Source organism: Mytilus californianus, unplaced genomic scaffold (genome assembly GCF_021869535.1).
Source record: "Mytilus californianus isolate M0D057914Y unplaced genomic scaffold, xbMytCali1.0.p SCAF_10, whole genome shotgun sequence".
Classification (NCBI taxonomy): domain Eukaryota; kingdom Metazoa; phylum Mollusca; class Bivalvia; order Mytilida; family Mytilidae; genus Mytilus; species Mytilus californianus.
In genome coordinates, this window is record NW_026262582.1 from 58089036 (window position 1) to 58107217 (window position 18182).

Consider the following 18182-nt stretch of genomic DNA (forward strand, 5'->3'; position numbering starts at 1 on the left):
TAAAATATATAAGTACTGGCTATAGGCTAGTAGTTAGTTTTATCATATACTTATAGAAAATAATGGTATAATTGTACCCCATGATAAAACTAATTTGTACATATATTTATTCATTAAATATGAAGAATTGCTTTAGCCGTGTGATATGACTTTTGTTATCAACTGCTTCCTGTTTATATCAACTGCTTCCGTTTTATATCAACTGCTTCCGGTTATTAGCGCATGCTTTTCTGTAACGTTATCGCATGACAATTCGACGTCATTTGGCAAATTCCGGAAAATACACCTCAATGGTACGTATTTTGTGTAAAACATAACAAAGTTGAATGAAAAAAATATTAGGAATCAAGAAAATATATTATTTAAAAATGCAAAACAAATATTACAACAAATGAATTTTTTGAGTTTAAAAAAATAGCTTTTGTCTGTATGTCTTCTGCTGAAGTTTATGATAAAAAGAACATAACATATCATTTTTTATATCAGACCCCTTATCAGCCCATGGTCATAATCATCCCTCGAGCCTGTCGGCTCTCGGGCTGATATTATGACCTAGGGCTGATAAGGGGTCTGATATGAAAGATGCCATGTTATAATCTATATATATCAGAATATACAAGCACTGGCAATTAATCTAGTGGTGACTGATATCAAAAATATACAAGCACTGGCAATTAATCTAGTGGTGACTGGTATCAAAAATATACAAGCACTGGCAATTGGTTTAGTGGCCACTGATATCAAAAATATACAAGCACTGGCAATTGATCTAGGGGTGACTGATATCAAAAATATACAAGCACTGGCAATTGGTTTAGTGGCGACTTTTACTAGAAAATACCAGCCCAGGCTACAGGTCTAGTGGTGAGTTATATTAGAATTTATAAGTAATGGCAATTGGTCTAAACGTGACTTATATCAGAATTAACAAGCACTGGCTACAGGTCTAGTGATGAGTTATATTAGAATATACAAGTATGTGCAGGCTATTGGTTTAGTGACGACTTATATTAGAATATACAAGTTCTGACAACTGGTCTAGTCGTGACTTAAATTAGGAATATACAAGCACTGGTATTTGGTTTAGTGTTGACTAATATTAGAATATACAATCACTGACAATTGGTTTAGTTGCGACCTATATCAGAATATGCAAGCACTGGCTGGAAATTGGATTAGTGGCGACTTATATAAGAATTTACAAGTACAGGCTATAGGTCTAGTGAAGATTAATAGTAGGCTATTCAAGTACAGGCTATAGGTCTAGTGATGACTTATATTAGGATATACAAGTACAGGCTATAGGTCTAGTGATGACTAATATTAGAATTTTGAAGCACTGACTATAGGTTAGGTGGTGAGATATTTGTGACTTGAAATAATAATAATATAATGATAAGACACAGAAACAAGGAAAATGCGTGGATCTTCCGGGAACTTTCGTCATTTCGTACCCAATACTTCTGTCGTTACAATGTCAATAGCCAAAACACTATTGTTGTCTTTATACTGCATATCAAACAATTTTGTACCCGCTTTTGATATCAGTTTGTTTATTTTTTTCATATTCTAAAAACTGCTTTTTAAGGTTCATCCTAGAAATGGCTCTTTTATTAGCTGATTAAAATTGTTACATTGTTTTTGAAATCAGTCGGGTGAACAAATGCGACAAATTTTAGAATAACATAAAAAAAAAAAACACACAATAACTAATGAATTTGAAAAAAAAAATTATAATAAAATAAGAATAAGAACAATTATTTTTGTTTGTATTTTTGTATGATATTATTGAGAATTTAGTTGATGTATATGACCGCTTCGCGCAAGTTCTTACATTCCATTGTAAATTGTCAGTGGCAGGCGAGGCTTATTGAATTGTAGGATTAGTGACTGTATTCACATAAATGTTTACAGACTACATATGTTGTATGCTCCAATAGAACGATTGCAGTTTATTTTTTTCAGTTAAGAGATCATCTGATGAGAATAACGATCGAATTAAAATGCAGCGACCAAACTGTAATAAGTCTTTCTCCAGGAAATAATCCATTTATAAAAAAAAAACTTGCGAACATCGTATGATAAAGTTTTTGAAAGAGATCAAGGAAAATGAATTAAACAGATATCAGTTGGAGTTATGTTTTATTTAGAAACAAAAACTTATCTGACACTTTTGTCACTCTCTATAGCCGGTTTTGATTTTGAATCACATTTTTATAAGAAATGGAAAAATGTAAACATAACTTTCAGCAAAGATGCAATCAAAACAATAACTACCAGTTCAGGAGTGGAGTGTGCAATGAGATGCTCAGTTGACGATAACTGCTGCACAAGCAGCTTTGACTCGGGCTCGGAACAATGTGGGTTGTTCTTTTCATGTTGTCCTCCCAAGAAACAAGATAATGAATCTGAGGTTTTGACAAGGATGTCTGTACCAGGTATACATTTACATCTTTATCATTATTTCACGGAGATATCATTTGTTTTTATGTTTTTATGTATTCATTTATCAATTGGTTCATCAATTTAGTTATTTGTTTACATACCTAATGTGTCAGCAATGTTTAATCTGACGTAATATGATTTGATTAGCATATACTTACAACTTTTCGTCCATTCAAATTGCTTGAATCTGCCTTCTAAATTTCATCAGGAACTATAACATTGAAAAATGTGCTTTGAAAATGACCAATTCTCCAACTTTGGACACCAGAATCACAACTTAATAATGAAATTATGGAAAATTAGTTATCAGCACCCTACAATCGTTCGTCTTCAATGACATTAATTTTTAATCAATATTATTTGGCAATTCTAGGAGAACTTTGAAAAAATTGTAAACCTATGTTTGAAGAAAGAAATGCCCTAAAATACAACCATTTAAAGGTAAACTTTGCGGGACATTTAATTGAAAAATCAATTTGGTTGCATGTCCCTTTATCTATTAGTTCCAGGTACATCATTTTTCGGTGTACTAAATAACTATGCATGGATGACCACAATTATAAGATTTCATTATATCAAGATATAAAAAAGAGATACTTGCTATTTTGGAATAAAATTTTGTGGTAAAAAAAGGTTTGTAATTAGTTTTCACCATAATTTCTATATATCTTGCTATAAAAATTCTTGGTTTGAAAAAGTATCTCTTAAAATACAAATTACTATATAAAGAAAGAATAAGAAAAATAGTTCTTAAAATCTTGTTAAGAATACAACGTAATTTTATCATTGTGGTCATTCGTCATCCATGCAGTTACTTTGTACACTAAAAGATATGTACTAAGAAACCTTGTGAAGGAAAACTCAAGCAATTCGATGATGATGATGGCAATTATTATTCAAATTGGCGATGGCGATTACATTAATTTGTCATCTGATTATGTAAAGAAGTAAACATCTCTTTATCTCCATATACATACTTACACCCGCTGATACCATCTTTAAAATTATGGAGTCGAGAATCTGTTCTAATGACCTATATTTATGGTTGATTGACATACAAACCGGTAAGTTCCCAATTTGTGTTCACAGTACATATGTATAAACTCAAAATATGTGATATCACTGTAACAAATTGAACAATATGACAGCTTTGATACTTAATTTACATAAAACAATACTTAGTTAATGAACTCCTTTTTAAAACACCTATGTAATAAGGTGTCAGCCAAAATAAACTATCAATAGATCAATTATAAGATAACTTAAGTTGTTAATATGTGCTAAATTGGATAGGCAATGAAAAAAGCGTTCCCTCGATCTCAATTTCATAGTATATACCTTTTCATAGACTAACCGTTACATGAGAGTTTGAACGTAAAATTTTACAATTACTTATACAACAATAGAAAAAAGAGACGCTTTTTGGCTTAATGTAGATATATTCAATATATTGAATCTATTTTCTTTAGAAAAAATAGACTTTTTTTTAAGTTAATGCAGTATAAAAATGAAAAAAAAACGTAACGTAAACTGGTGATTTTTGACCGATTTTGACCTTTGGATTTCCCATACTAAACACAACCTCACTAATATTTTTTTTTCAGTTTGTACACAATCTTCCTACATTTTGAATATCAGAATAATCATTTAGATCCTGTTTTGAGCAAGGCTATTTTTTCACTTTTTATCAGGCCCGAATATGCATTTCAAAAATTTTCCACCTTTAAAATTTCAAATGTCATTTCTCATTTCTTCTTAGCAAAAATCACATTGTTTTTTTTATTTTGCATCTTTTCTGATTTCAAAACCACAGTGCGTCACCAATCACCACTGATATTTTCCTTTTGCCGAAATGGTTTTAAAGAAATGACCAATGATGATTTCATACAAATTAATGTCGAGCCAATTAACTGGGCCAAAAAAACACCAAATTTTTCTAATACTTCGGTGCCGTTAAGCACAAAACTGGTAATTTTTATTCATATTAATAACATAAACGGTACTAATGTTATTGCACCAGATGCGCATTTCGACAATTAATTTCTGTGCAGACATGCTCGAGGCCAAATTATCTAAAAAATCCAAAACAAAATGCAAGCGTTGAAGAACCGATAAACGTAAAAAAGAACCAAAAGAAAAGCCAAACTCGGGATGGAATCAGAACTATGATTGAGGGAGATAATTTGCCTTTCATAATGGTAATCTTTCACTACTTTAACTTTTGTAAAAAGGGGTAAAAGATATAAAAAAAAACATAATGAGTCATGTTCAAATGTGGAATGATACTAATTATTCGTAAGGATAAAAAGTTAAATCACAAAAATACTCCGAGGAAAATGTTTAGGCTAAATTATCAAAGGATTATATTTTAATTAATCATGTATAATGATATATCTTATCTCTTATAAATAAAGTTTTGGTTCTTGATATTTGCGTTTGTATTTAAACCGAATAGAGTTGTTACCAAATTATTTTTTTTTAAATGCAGACGCCTTTTCTATTGATCTTATAATGAAATTTCATGATCAAATATGTTCATGAAATTTGCAAGATTTTTTGTTTTGTATTGCGTTAAAAAATATTTGCTGTTTTTAGAGATAAAAAAAGTTATAAATCCATTGCCAAAGGACTGCAGTGATATATTAACGGAAAACTCTAGCGATGTTTTTACAATCCAGCCTTTCAACAGTCTAAACATAACAGTGTTCTGTGAAATGGAGACGGATGGTGGTGGGTGGACAGTAAGTATGATTGTTGTGTAAACCATTAGATCTTAGGAAATAATTATCATTGCCAATAAAAAAAAAAATTTCAGGCAAATAATTGTTTTAGATATGGCTGCAATTATATTTTTACCATGAGCCAACACATGCAATAGACTGTATTTTAAGAATCATATCGATTTAGCCGTATGTTTACCAATGTTACTTTATAAAATGTTATAATGAACCCGCTCATTAGGATAAAACAAATGAAGAGAAAGAAAAACTCCATAAACCGGATACGCCGCAAAGGCGAGGCTTGCATCCTAAAATTGAACAAAAGATTTTCTTGATATTTTTGTTTTAGAACATCGGAAAATTACAGTTGCCTATAATTTTATTTAACTTCGTTCTTTATTTGGTCTTTTTAACTGTTTTGATTCGACCGACACTGATTAGTCTTTTAAATCCTGGTATATATGATAAGTTTATCTAATGACAGAGTATTGTTATTGCTTTTTAAAGACCTTTGGTTATTACATAAACATACCGTGAAATATAGAATGATATTTGCACATAATAAATCCTTAAATCAAATTTTGTAGGGCATTAATATTTTGCATACTAGTTAACAGCAATAGTAGTACAGGTATGCCATCATAATATTCCTAATTTCCTTCGGCTGATTTCGTGGATATGTTAACTCATCCCCAGTTTGTTTAGGGTTCGTGTGCTCAGTCTTTAGTTTTCTATGTTGTGTTTTATCTCCGAAAGGTAATATATCATGGTTCTAAGTTCAGAGAACCCCAACACATCAATTTGAACCATAACTTCAAAATAAAAATGTATTCCATTGAGGACTACGCCATGCCATGGGCTAAACGAGAAGAAGTTGAACTGGACACTTTGTCAGAATGGGTCAAAACAATCAGGTCTCTGATAAAACGTCGAATTTATAAGTTGAAAAACTGTGTGAATAATCCACCAAAGTCTGTTTTCAGAGACAAATAATCTGTAAAAAGTGTATCATCTCTTCATAAATATGTTGTTATTCCTGTGGACAAAGCTTTAAATACTATTGTCTTTGTATGTAAATCGTACTACTAAGAGTGTCTTGTAAAAGAATTAGGAATAAATGAGCACTCAGATAATCCCACATATAAAAACATAACATTTGACAAGGATGAGATTTTGACGAATTACAAGTCCTTCGTGGCTTCAATGAACATTGCATTAATAGCAAATCTGAGGACATACCTTGTTTGTATTGGATACCTACGCTTCACAAAATTCCGTACAAACAACGGTACATTGCCGGATCATCTGCATGTTCTACCAAGGAATAGTCCATTATATTGACAAACATTCTGTCCGTAGTGAAAGAGGGTCTTCAGAAATACTGTGAAACTGTTTTCTCGCGTAGTGGTAATAACCATATGTGGATTCTAAAAAACTTTAAAGAACTTCTGGATAATTTAAATTTCGATCTTTCTCTGAAATTAAGTCTATCAAAACTTTTGATTTTTTAACCCTGTATACCACCATTTTTCATGTGAAATTGAAAAATCGTCTAAAAGAAATAATCCAGAATGCTTTTCAATATAAAAATGGTAGCATACGCTATAAATTTATTACTTTGGGATACCATACGACATATTTTGTTTAAAGTGAACAAAAAGGTAAAACATGTTACACAGAGAAACAAGTGATCAGTATGCTGGAGTTTCTAATTGACAACATTTTTGTTGAATTTAGAGGTAGACTTTTACAACAAATTGTCGGCATTCCTATGGGAACGAACTGTGCGCCTCTCCTTGTCGATCTCTTCTTATTTTCATATGAATCGGAGTTCCTTCAGACACTTGTCAAAAACAAGAAGATCAAAATTCAAAGAAGCCGGATCATTTAATTTCACATTTAGATATATTGATGATGTTCTTTCCATTAACAATCCAAACTTTTCTGATTAGGTTCCATTAATATATCCTCTAGAACTAGAAATTAAGGAAACAACAGACACGGCGTCCTCCGCCTCATTTTTAGACGTATACCTCAAATTTGACATAAGCGGTCATCTCAGTACCTAAATCTATGACAAACGAGACGATTTTAATTTGAAATTATCAACTTCCCCCACCTTAGTAGCAATATACCAACTTCACCTGCATATGGGATATACATTTCCCAACTCATTCGGTATTCAAGAGCTTTCAGCTGCTACCCAGACTTTATAAAACGTCACCAGTGTCCATTGTTATTTCAAAGAACGTCTCGTCCTTTTTTCTACAAAGGTTCAACCGAAGATACCATGCGCATTTCGACAATTACGGTACTTATGCATCCCGCCTGCTTATGTGTTTTGTCTTTATGTCATTTTGTTTTTCTTTGTTGACATATTTGTTTGTTTTTATAGTGATTAAGATTATAACACAATGTTGACTGCTGTACCCCTATTTTTGACATTTTTACTTCTGTTTAGTTTTTTTCACTCATTGTTGTCAATGTAATGGAATTTTATGCGACTGTCATACAAGTGAGAGGTTTAGTTAGCTATAAAACCAGGTTTAATCCACCATTTTCTACATAAGGAAATGCCTGTACCAAGTCAAAATATGACAGTTGTTTTCCATTCAATTGATGTGTTTGAGCTTTTGATTTTGCCATTTGATAAGGGTCTTTCATTTTTGAATTTTCCTTGGAGTTCGGTATTTTTGTTATTAACTTTTTATGTACCTTTGTTTGTCTGTTGTTTTATTTTCTTCTATTTTTGCCATGGCCTTATCAGGTTAATTTTCGACTGTCCCTTTGGTATCGCTTTCCTTCTGGAGCAGCTTAGACCACCTTCGGTTTTTAGTCGGGTTCGTATTGCTCAGTATTTTGTTTCTGTGTAGTATTTTGTGAAATCGTGTTTGTCTTTTCGTCGTTTTTAGTTTTTTGTCATGGATGTGTCGATTTTCGTATTTTTTTTAATGTCCCCGTAGTGTCTTTTGTATTTGTTTTCCTTCAAACATTTGGCTTCAAATTATCTTGCAATATTTTAACAAAACATTTCAGGTTTATCTTAAAGAAAAACTTCTTCAACAAATTAAATCAGGTCATAAATAAAGGCTTGCAAGAAAACTGTTCATAGACTTTTTATTTCCCTGGTTATTAATTACCGATTTTGTACTCTTAGAAACAGGACCGTGCTACTAGTGGATTCGGGTCTGCTCACTATTCTGTAGAACATGATATCACCTCCAGTTCTTAATGGGATTCGTGTTGCTTAGTCTTTAATTTTTTATGATATGTTTTGTGAAATTTTTTGTCTTTTCGTTTTTTTTTGTTGTTTTTTTTTGCCATGGGATTGTCAGTTTCTCTCGCCTTATAAGATTTAAATATCCACTCAGAATTTTCCTTCTCTTTTTTGTTACCGAACGATCAACCGCCAAATCAATCAAATTAATAAGATTAATGACAGGACCTTTTTTTTGATTATCATGATTAGATTTAACACAACATGCCACTGTTGTTGTTTTCTTGGATTCGCACAATGTTTCTGAATAGTATTAAATAGTCTACTACATCTTATCTTTATGCTCAGCGTATCGCATTTATTCGTCAAATTTAGGTCTTCCTTAAAGCATGAATTGCGTTTTTTATTTTGACTCGAATGGTTTTAAAACTATTGAAATATTGACAGATTGTCATATAAATCCGAGATTTTCTGCCACAAAACTCAGTTTTACCTATCACGTTTCCTTTGTCTTTATCCCATGAGAAATTTGATTATTATAAAGCTATTAAATCAACAGTTCCAAGTGGTGAATTTGAAGTATTCCATTCGTTAATTGTACGGACTCAATTGCGAGTTGATTGACCATTATGGAATATGTTCCAATTGTCCTAACCACAATCCCGTCCTCTTTTCTTCGAATGTGACATACCGAATTAGACTAATCACCGGGATTGTATTCCATGAGCAACACGACGGGTGCCACAGATGAAGAAAGATCTGCTTACCTATCCGGGACAGCTTAAATCACCACCGGGTTTTGGTGGGGTTCATATTGCTCAGTGTTTAATTTTATATGCTGTGTTTTGCAGAATGTTGTATTTTGTTTTTTTTGGTTTTTTGACTTGGCATTATCAGCTCGTTTCGAATTATGAGTTTGACCATCCTTTTGGTATCTTCAGCGTCTCTTTTTCTATCAGTTGATATAACTATTTCCCGGTTTCCAGCCTAGGTACAGATATAGACGTAACATGCGTCTTACATTCACTCGGTCGATACCGCTAATTATGGATGTTTTGTAATCGAGGGTATCACCAACCAAGTAGTGTACGTTCTAGTACGGATCAGAAACGATTATGCTATTCACAAATATTGAAATCATTTGAAATCCTTCGGGTGTCTACCCGCAAGCTGAATAGCCTTAGTCATATATTGCAAAACCTTTTCGTTGTTTAAACATGCAACTTTGATAATAACGTTTGCCATTAAATGTAGACTTTAGAATTCAGAACTAAGTACATTATTTGCAAGCATTTTTTATTTTTACATTTTGTTATTATCAATTTTGACTATTAAAGATACATTTTCTATACATTTATTTTATTTCTTCTTAAATGAATGCTATTGTATTTCAGATAGTACAAAAACGGTTTGATGGAAGCACTAACTTCTTTAGATCATGGAATGACTACAAAAAAGGTTTTGGTGACGTCTCAGGGGAACATTGGATTGGTAAAATATAAGAATATAAAAATCTTTGAATTATAAACACATAAATTTAAAGTTTCACAGAATAGATCACATCGTCGAAGTGAAGCTTTCCCACAGAAACTAAACCCGGACATAATGTTATTAAAATAAAATAAGTAAATAATAATTATATGAAAATTTCTGAAATATGGATTCGCCAAAATAGCTGGTAGGATGATACCCTTCGGTACTTGCAATTCTCTCAAGCTGAAATCAACATAAGTTCAATTTGTATAGTGTGACAACACATATTCTGACAGGATTAGGTTTTGTTTTTTAAGAGGAGCCATTAATTGTAAAAAAAAAATAATTGTAAAATTGTTAAATCTTTATAAAATTTGTTAATTTATGATATATGAATTGTAGCTTATTGTCTGAAATAAACTTCATGATGATGGCACTGTTACCAAAGCAAAATTTTATAATTTCCAGTTTTTCCAAAAATTACCAGTTAATAATTTTGAAGACATCCTGTGATTTTTTTGGGGAAGGCTGTTGCTATATTTGATTATTGATAAAAAGTTTAAATTTTGGCAGTGTTTGCAGTATTTTTTCTAATACCGGGGATATTGAAAAACCTAAAGCCAATATATAAAAAAAATACATTGATTACTGGTATATAACAGATCAATGTACGTTGAACATCTATAAGATGTTATTCTCATAACTATTATAGTTTTTGGTTCTCGAAAACCTGGTACTCGAATTGAAAATGAACCTAATGATTCTTTTCTCTTTCTTTTGATTGAAATTGACGATGAAATATAGTGAAACAATTATTTTAAATTTAAAAGTAAAGCATACAAGGTAACAAAGTTTGACCCTAGGAACAAAGAATGATCAATAATTTCATTTCTTTAGGGAATGATAACCTTCACAACATACTACAGCAAATGACTTACAAGGTTCGATTTGACCTTGAAGACTTCACAGGGGATACAGCATATGCTATTTACGATACGTTTAACATTGGAGAAGAAGAAACAAACTACAATCTGAGTATTTCTGGTTACAATGGAACAGCAGGTAAACATTACGTATCATTCTGTCATAATACAAAAGTACATTTCCACAAAACACAAAACATCATTGCTGCAAAGACTATAAAAACGAAAGTACCCAAAAAAAAAGAAAAAAAAGAGAGACACTGAATAAACATCTAAATCACAATTTTTCTCGACTTCTAAATGACTTATTGAAAAATTGCAATTTAAATCATGGCGATTATTTGATAATTTTGAAGGTTGTTCAATAACTAACTGTATTTTCGTTTATTAGTTAAACTTGTTATGTTCTACTTTGCTTTCATCATACGAACATATCGCTTGTCATGATTCTGCATGGTTCTCCGTCAAGTAAGAGCAACTTCAGTGCAATTTTGACTTGTTAATGTTTTCTATACACGACAAAATCATCCGAAAGAGTTATTTTCCCACCAAATTGCACTGATTGTAAGCTTGGTTTTACTTCTTTTAACTCTTACTTTTCCGAATACCAGAATGTCCTACCACAGAGTACGATACCTGTCGAAAATTATATCTTCAGGAGTCTAAATTCGTTTATATGAAAACAGACTATTATGCGACTACTCTGGTATTACAAGATTAAAAACTGCGAACACATATCTCTCGTTGATTGAAATATAAACCACATTCCTGTTTCTGTTGTGTCGTAGTTCTCCTCTTATATTTGATGTGCTTCCCTCAGTTTTAATTTGTAACCAGGATTTGTTTTTTCTCAATCGATTTATGAATTTCGACCAGCGGTATACTACTGTTGCCTTTATTCATATTTTGTTTTGTTATCTCAATTTGTATATAATATATCAATTAATTACCTAAAAAGGTTTTCCAACCACTGATCTTAAACAATCTGATTGTTTCAATTTTTTTTTTTATCAGTTATTAACATTAGGTTTCGGTATATTCCCAAAGATATTTTTTGTTTGAAATAACAGGATATCATATAACGGTTCAAAATCCCATTGAATCCTATTGAATTGTATTAATAACTTAATGGATCAAAATCACATCCGGTTATGCCAGAGAGTTTTCCAGTCATTAAACTTCGTCCGTTATTTGTTATGTTAAAGCATCTATAATTCTTAGAAATGATACAAAAGTAGTCTAAAGAAGCGGATATATTTGACCTTGATTCTATCAAAGAAAATATTATTAATGTCCTTATAAATTAAAAAAAAATTGATTACCTTAAGGACTTGAAAAAATATCTCTGAAAGTTAAATAACTTTCATTCAGGAATCAGCTTTTTCGACAGAAATATCGTCCTTTAATAAACGTATAGGGCCTACACACTGAATATTTCATGTGGGATATTTTTTAATCGACGGTGCTTTTGTAATGACATTACAGTACATTCAGGTGCACGATATGTTTTGTCCATTATTTGTAATTTTAAAGCAGTAAGCTGTACAATATATCTATATCTATCTATACATACCATAAATTACTTAAAACATTTACCAAATTCTTTCATAGATACAAAGATTTGATTAGTAAATTTAGCTGTACCTGTAGAAAACTTATTAAAATTGGTATTTCACATCCTAAATTTTACGGTAATATTGTACTAAAAGCGCGAAAATCACTATGTGATCCGTGTAAACTTATCGAAACTTTAAAAAAACTTATTAGTAAAGGTTATCTTATAAATGTTGTCATATGATCTATGAATATTGTTTTCATTGGCACTAACATCGAATTTGTCATCAACAAATTAAAACATAACTAAATTTGTATTCTTTTCTAATGGTTTTTGGGATGTATATATACACATCCACGATTATTTTCTATTTAGACATTGTTTTATCTATACATAACATCATACATATTATAAGGTTAAATCCTAACTATCCTACTGCCTGTCGTTACTTTTATTTTGGCATTGCACAAGTCATGTCTTCTTTGAATGTCCATGGCGTTAAAACACTAAATCCCTGCCTGGGATGTGTTTTAATTGATTTTAGTCTCTGATGCATGATTTTTTTATTATTAATTGTTTTTGGCTTTTAACTTGCTTTCAGTAACTGCGAGTACTCTCAAATTGTACTTTCGTGATTTAATTTGATTTTTGGTGTTTTAACGCCACTTTTAAGCACCCCTTTTGGGCTATTTCGTGGCGGCCAGTTTTTATTGGTGGAGGAAGCCGGAGTGCCCGGAGAAAACCACCGACCTTCGAGTACTTTCATGTTAATTTGACCTGTTGACACAATTTGTAATGCATTTCTGTTAGTACAATGTTTACTTATTTTGTGTTATATCTCGTCTTACTATTTTTAATATGTTCCACCTTTAATAAGTATTTAGTATGACGAAAAAAGTTTTCACTTCTGTACTAGTACTATGAATAACAAAGTTATTTTGTAAAAAATATTTCTGTACTCCTAACAGCAAAAATTTACCTGTGTACGTTACTTTATTTAACGCCATTTTGTCCTATGTTAAAGTTGTCTTTTTGGCATTGAAACATCTTTTTTGTTTCATATTGTGTCATAGATCAAACTTATTCGTTCAGTGTATATTTACTACGCCTCCAGGTGCGGGATTTTCTCGCTGTGTTGAAGCCCCATTGATGGTTTTCAGCTGTATTCTGCTCTTTGGTCGGGTTGTTGTCTCTTTGAAACATTTCCCATTTCCATTCTCAATTTTATTGTTTTTGTGTATTGTCTTTTTGATCAAGTTGAGCCATTTCAATTGATATTTTATTGTGTGTCATTTTATGTTGTAATGTTATACCACTGTTTCAGGTTAGGGTGAAGGTTGGCGCCTGTTAAAACGTTTAAACCCGTTGCATTTTTATGCACCTGTCCTAAGTCAGGAGCCTGTTGTTCAGTGGTTGTCGTTTGTTGGTCATGTTGGTGTGGTCATAATTAATAATAGGGTCCATGATATACCTATTTCTAGAATAAAAAAAAAACTCCAAGTAATTGCAAAGCGGTTTGTGTTCGTACCGGCAGACAAGGCAGTCAATAATGTAGTGGTAGTGTGACTCATATACTACACGGAAGTTCTCCAAAACGAAATGATCGATTATTCTACATTCAGGTCCGTACGCTCCACAGAGAGTCAAATTGTAAACAAGGATATCACTGCCACTACCCAGCTTAAAGCTCCTTCCGAACATTTGAAAGTACCGACTATGTACTGGTTACCTAAATTACACAAAAAACCATTTAAATTCCGTTTCATCTCCGCATCTACTTAGTGTTCTACTACTAATCTGTCAGTGCTTCTAACTACATCCCTTACTACTATCAAAGAACTTGTTATTAACTTTTATAATAAAGCTTATAAAAATAATGGTATTAATTATTTTTGGAGTGTTCAAATTCTTTAGAAGTTTTAGATAAAATATGTGCTTTTGATTGTCCTTTGAATTCTGTCGACAGTTATGAGTTTTCTACTCTCTACACGACACTTCCACACAATCTTATCAAGACAAAGTTTTCATATTTAATTAAATGGTCTTTTGAAAAATCTCATTGCAAATTAATTTGCTGTACCTCGTTTAAAGCGTTTTTTCTGTAACGAAAAAGCAAAGTATGCTAGATACACTTACTGGAAATGTGAAGATATGATTGAAGCTTTAAATTTTCTCCTGGACAACATATATGTACGTTTCGGCGATAAAGTGTATCGACAGGTAGTAGGTATTCCTATGGACACTTACTGCGCCCCTTTAATAGCAGATTTATTCCTGTATTGCTATGAATCTCAGTTAATGACCAAACTCAGTAAAGACGTCATTGTTACATTTGGTTGATACATTCAACAATACCTACCGTTATCTTGATGATATTTTTTCGTTAAATAATCCAGAGTTCTCTAAATATACTACCGACATTTACCCAAAAGGAACTTACTTTAAATAAATCTAACATAAACAGCAGTAGTTGTCCTTTTCTAGATTTAGACATTTCAATTTCTAAAGGGAAACTCCATACCAAAATTTATGACAAAAGAGACGATTTTTCATTCCCTATTGTTAATTTTCCTTTTTTAGACGGCGATGTTCCTTTGGCTCCATCATAAAGTGTTTATAAATACCAACTCGTTCGTTATGCCCGTGTGTGTATTGATGCCATAGATTTTAACGAACGTAATCAATGCATCACTGGTAAATTATTAAGTCAGGGATTTAGTTACCATAAATTACTTAAAACTTTACTTAATTCTTTCATAGATACAAAGATTTTATGACAACAGGTAAACCCAAAGGGTTAGCATATCTTGTTTTATATAGAACAGTCGTCGTATTGTTCGGTTGTCGGTGATGAATCGAATTCGGTATTGGTGACAATAGATAAATGTTTCTCTGGTTAAGGAATATCGTTATTTGTTACATACTCATCAGAAAAGAATCGAACGATTCGTGATGGACACCTTATATATTTTGTCATGATGTTAATTAACTATTGATATAGCCATGATTGAACAGATCATGTGACATTGTTGTCATTTTCGAGGAAATCGCTAAGGTGGACTATATATTAATCGATTCTTCATAAAACTTGGTTCATCGTATAGTATATTTACGAAATCACTAGGTGGCGGGGCAGATAACAAGAAACAATTCTTAGAGGTTTGAGAAAAAAAGTCATGATTTTGCTTTTCCCCCTCTGTTCATCCACAAGTTTAAAAAAGTTAAAATACTTAACAGTAACCTTCCATATTCATTAATTTAAAAACTAGAACTGCTTCAATACCTTCTTTGTGAAGATAGTCATGAGGTCAAAGAAGTCTAACTACTGTATCACTAGCCTGTCAATACTGAGGTTGTGAGTTCGAATCCTGCACATGGTAGGTGCGTTCGACTCCAATCTTAATTGACAAATATTTTCAGTTTCCTTGTCGAAGGTCGGTGTTTCTCTCCTGGGCACCGTGGCTTCTTTCACCAATGAAAACTGATCGACACAAAATAGCCAATAGTAGCTGTACTGAACGCGTCGTTAAAACACCAAAAACCAAATCAAATCAAATCTCTGTCAAGAAATGGTTGGCGTAAACCAACAATTCTGTTTATACAGGTTTTTGTCTATTTTATTAAAACAAATTCCCACTACAATAGCTGAGTTACATTTCACATTGAATGCAAATTAATCATGTGTAAAAATATTTTCATTTACAAGTGTTTCATTGAGAAATACCAATTTTGATTCATTTCTAAATCCTTTTGAATTTTTATTTTACAGGCCATTCAGTGAGAGATTCTTACATTATTTCACATGATGGTGTGGAGTTTACCACCAAAGATAGAGATAATGATTTCAGAGACGACATAAATTGTGCTGATGCTGAGGGCGGGGGTTGGTGGTATGGGGCCTGCTCATGGTCAAATATCAATGGTCTGTACAATGTGAATGGTCACAAATCTATTCACTGGCATACTTGGCGTGGAAAAACTAAACTAAGAAAAACAAAAATGATGATCAAACCGAACTAAAGAAATAAAAACAATAAGAATGGCCAAATGAAAAATTAATTTATAATTGGATGTAGAAAATGATTGTGGAGTATTACTATTTTCAAAAATATATTTTGATAACATGAATTTATCAGAATCCTTGTTTAAATAACAATTGTTCGCTAATTGGATAAGGCTTGCGAACACATTTCTTTGAAAAGCAATCGTCCCCGATCATATTGTTTATTTCGTATTTGATTGAAATAATCTTAACGGGTGACATATAGTTGTTTCCATTCATCTACGTCATTTGAATTCGGTGGATAGTTGTCTCATTGACAAGCATGCAACATCTCCTATTTTTCTATATTAACTGAATTATTTTAGTGTGACACTATAGGGAAACGGTAGTATATTTTCCTCCATAGGCGACAATAATAACAATTTTTAAATTTACCACTTTTTATAATAAAAACCTGGACAACACAGTACTTTGTGTGGTATTAGTACTTTATCATTCTATTTTAGAAATTGAAGTCAAATAGAGGCATGACCATCTTTGAACGAAGCTTATCATAGTATCCATGACTACCGTCAATTTACATCAAACTTATGAAATTTGAAAGCCTTCTAAAGAAAATGTTTCAATAAAATTGAGAATGGAAACGGGGAATGTGTCAAAGAGACAACAATCCGACCAAAGAGCAGAAAACAGCCCAAGGCCACCAATGGGTCTTCAACACAGGGAGAAAATCCCGCACCCGTAGGCGGGCTTCAGCTGGCCCCTAAACAAAAATGTGTACTAGTTCAGCAAAAATGGACGTCACACTAAACTCCGGATTATATATATCTGGGTAATATGTAACGAGTCATGGACGAACGAGGTCATTACAGTATGCCTCCAAATCAGTTAGTTTGGGTATGATAATAATTTAAAATGTTTTTTTAGGAGTATAGCACCATGAAATTTTCGACACACGTTAGTACATAAAGAATAGTAACACTTCTGTCGTCCTTATTTTAAAAAGAATTGCACGCTGATTTCCAAATTTATAAAATTTGATTCCAACGACAAAACCATCTCGCGGAGGTAAGACGAAAAGCTACAATTCTACTGTATTCTAAAACCTGTTCAGCTTACTTGCGGTATGGAGTTTGCTCATTGTTGAAGGCCGTACTCTGATCTGTAGTTGGTTACATCCTCGTCCTTTGGTCTCTTGTGTATAGTTGTCGTATTGGCAATCAAAACACATCTACATATTATCACATAAAAAAGTTCATTGAAATCGAAAACGGTACAACAGATCCGGGCATACCGAACGAGTTGTGATATATAAACACCATAAGATTGTGTCAAAGGAACATTGTTATGATATTGTAATTATCATGTTTATTTATCTTAGCCTAATTTGTTTTGTGTGGCTTTATAAGATGTTAACATAATTGGGTTATAGTTGTTAACCAAATTATGTTATAATTGTGCAGTTTAGAAATCACTGGAACAATCGTAGATGCTGATTAACTTTCTATTTGACTTGCATAATAGTTCCGGAATGATTATAATCTACGATGCGGAATTTAAAATAGTCGGCTTTGAGCGTTCCTGATGAAGGTAAATCCAGAAAAGCGCTTCGGATGCATGAAAGTTACAACGTGTTGTTTTCATATTTTACATCACTGAGTCGATGGTAGTCTTTTTTTGAACTCTTGCCTTTAGTTTTTGCTTATGTGCTTTGCCTGTGTGCCGTTTTGCTTTTCTTTGTTGACTTTTTTGTTTCTTTTTGTAGTGGTTGAGATAGTGGCACAGTGTTGACTGTGTCCCTGTTTTTGACATTTTTGCCTATTGTGTCTGTTTGTTTTGTTCACTC

At 32.2% G+C, this 18182-nt stretch overlaps 1 protein-coding gene across 1 annotated transcript; it reads left to right on the forward strand.

Moving 5' to 3' along the window:
- Nucleotides 1–2425: 2425 nt before the first annotated feature.
- On the forward strand, nucleotides 2426–16353 carry LOC127718786 (fibrinogen C domain-containing protein 1-A-like). Its single transcript, XM_052224836.1, has 5 exons — nucleotides 2426–2438; nucleotides 5041–5190; nucleotides 9781–9873; nucleotides 10753–10917; nucleotides 16103–16353. Exons 1-5 carry the CDS (start codon nucleotides 2426–2428, stop codon nucleotides 16351–16353), a joined length of 672 nt encoding a protein of 223 aa, XP_052080796.1.
- Nucleotides 16354–18182: the final 1829 nt, after the last annotated feature.

What these genes read in the sequence shown, in the direction of transcription:
- LOC127718786 (XM_052224836.1), top strand. An exon ending in TGGTGGTGGGTGGACAGTAA is followed by an intron (nt 5,191 to 9,780) that starts GTATGATTGTTG and finishes TATTTCAGATAG; the next exon opens with TACAAAAACGGTTTGATGGA. An exon ending in TGGTTACAATGGAACAGCAG is followed by an intron (nt 10,918 to 16,102) that starts GTAAACATTACG and finishes TTTATTTTACAG; the next exon opens with GCCATTCAGTGAGAGATTCT.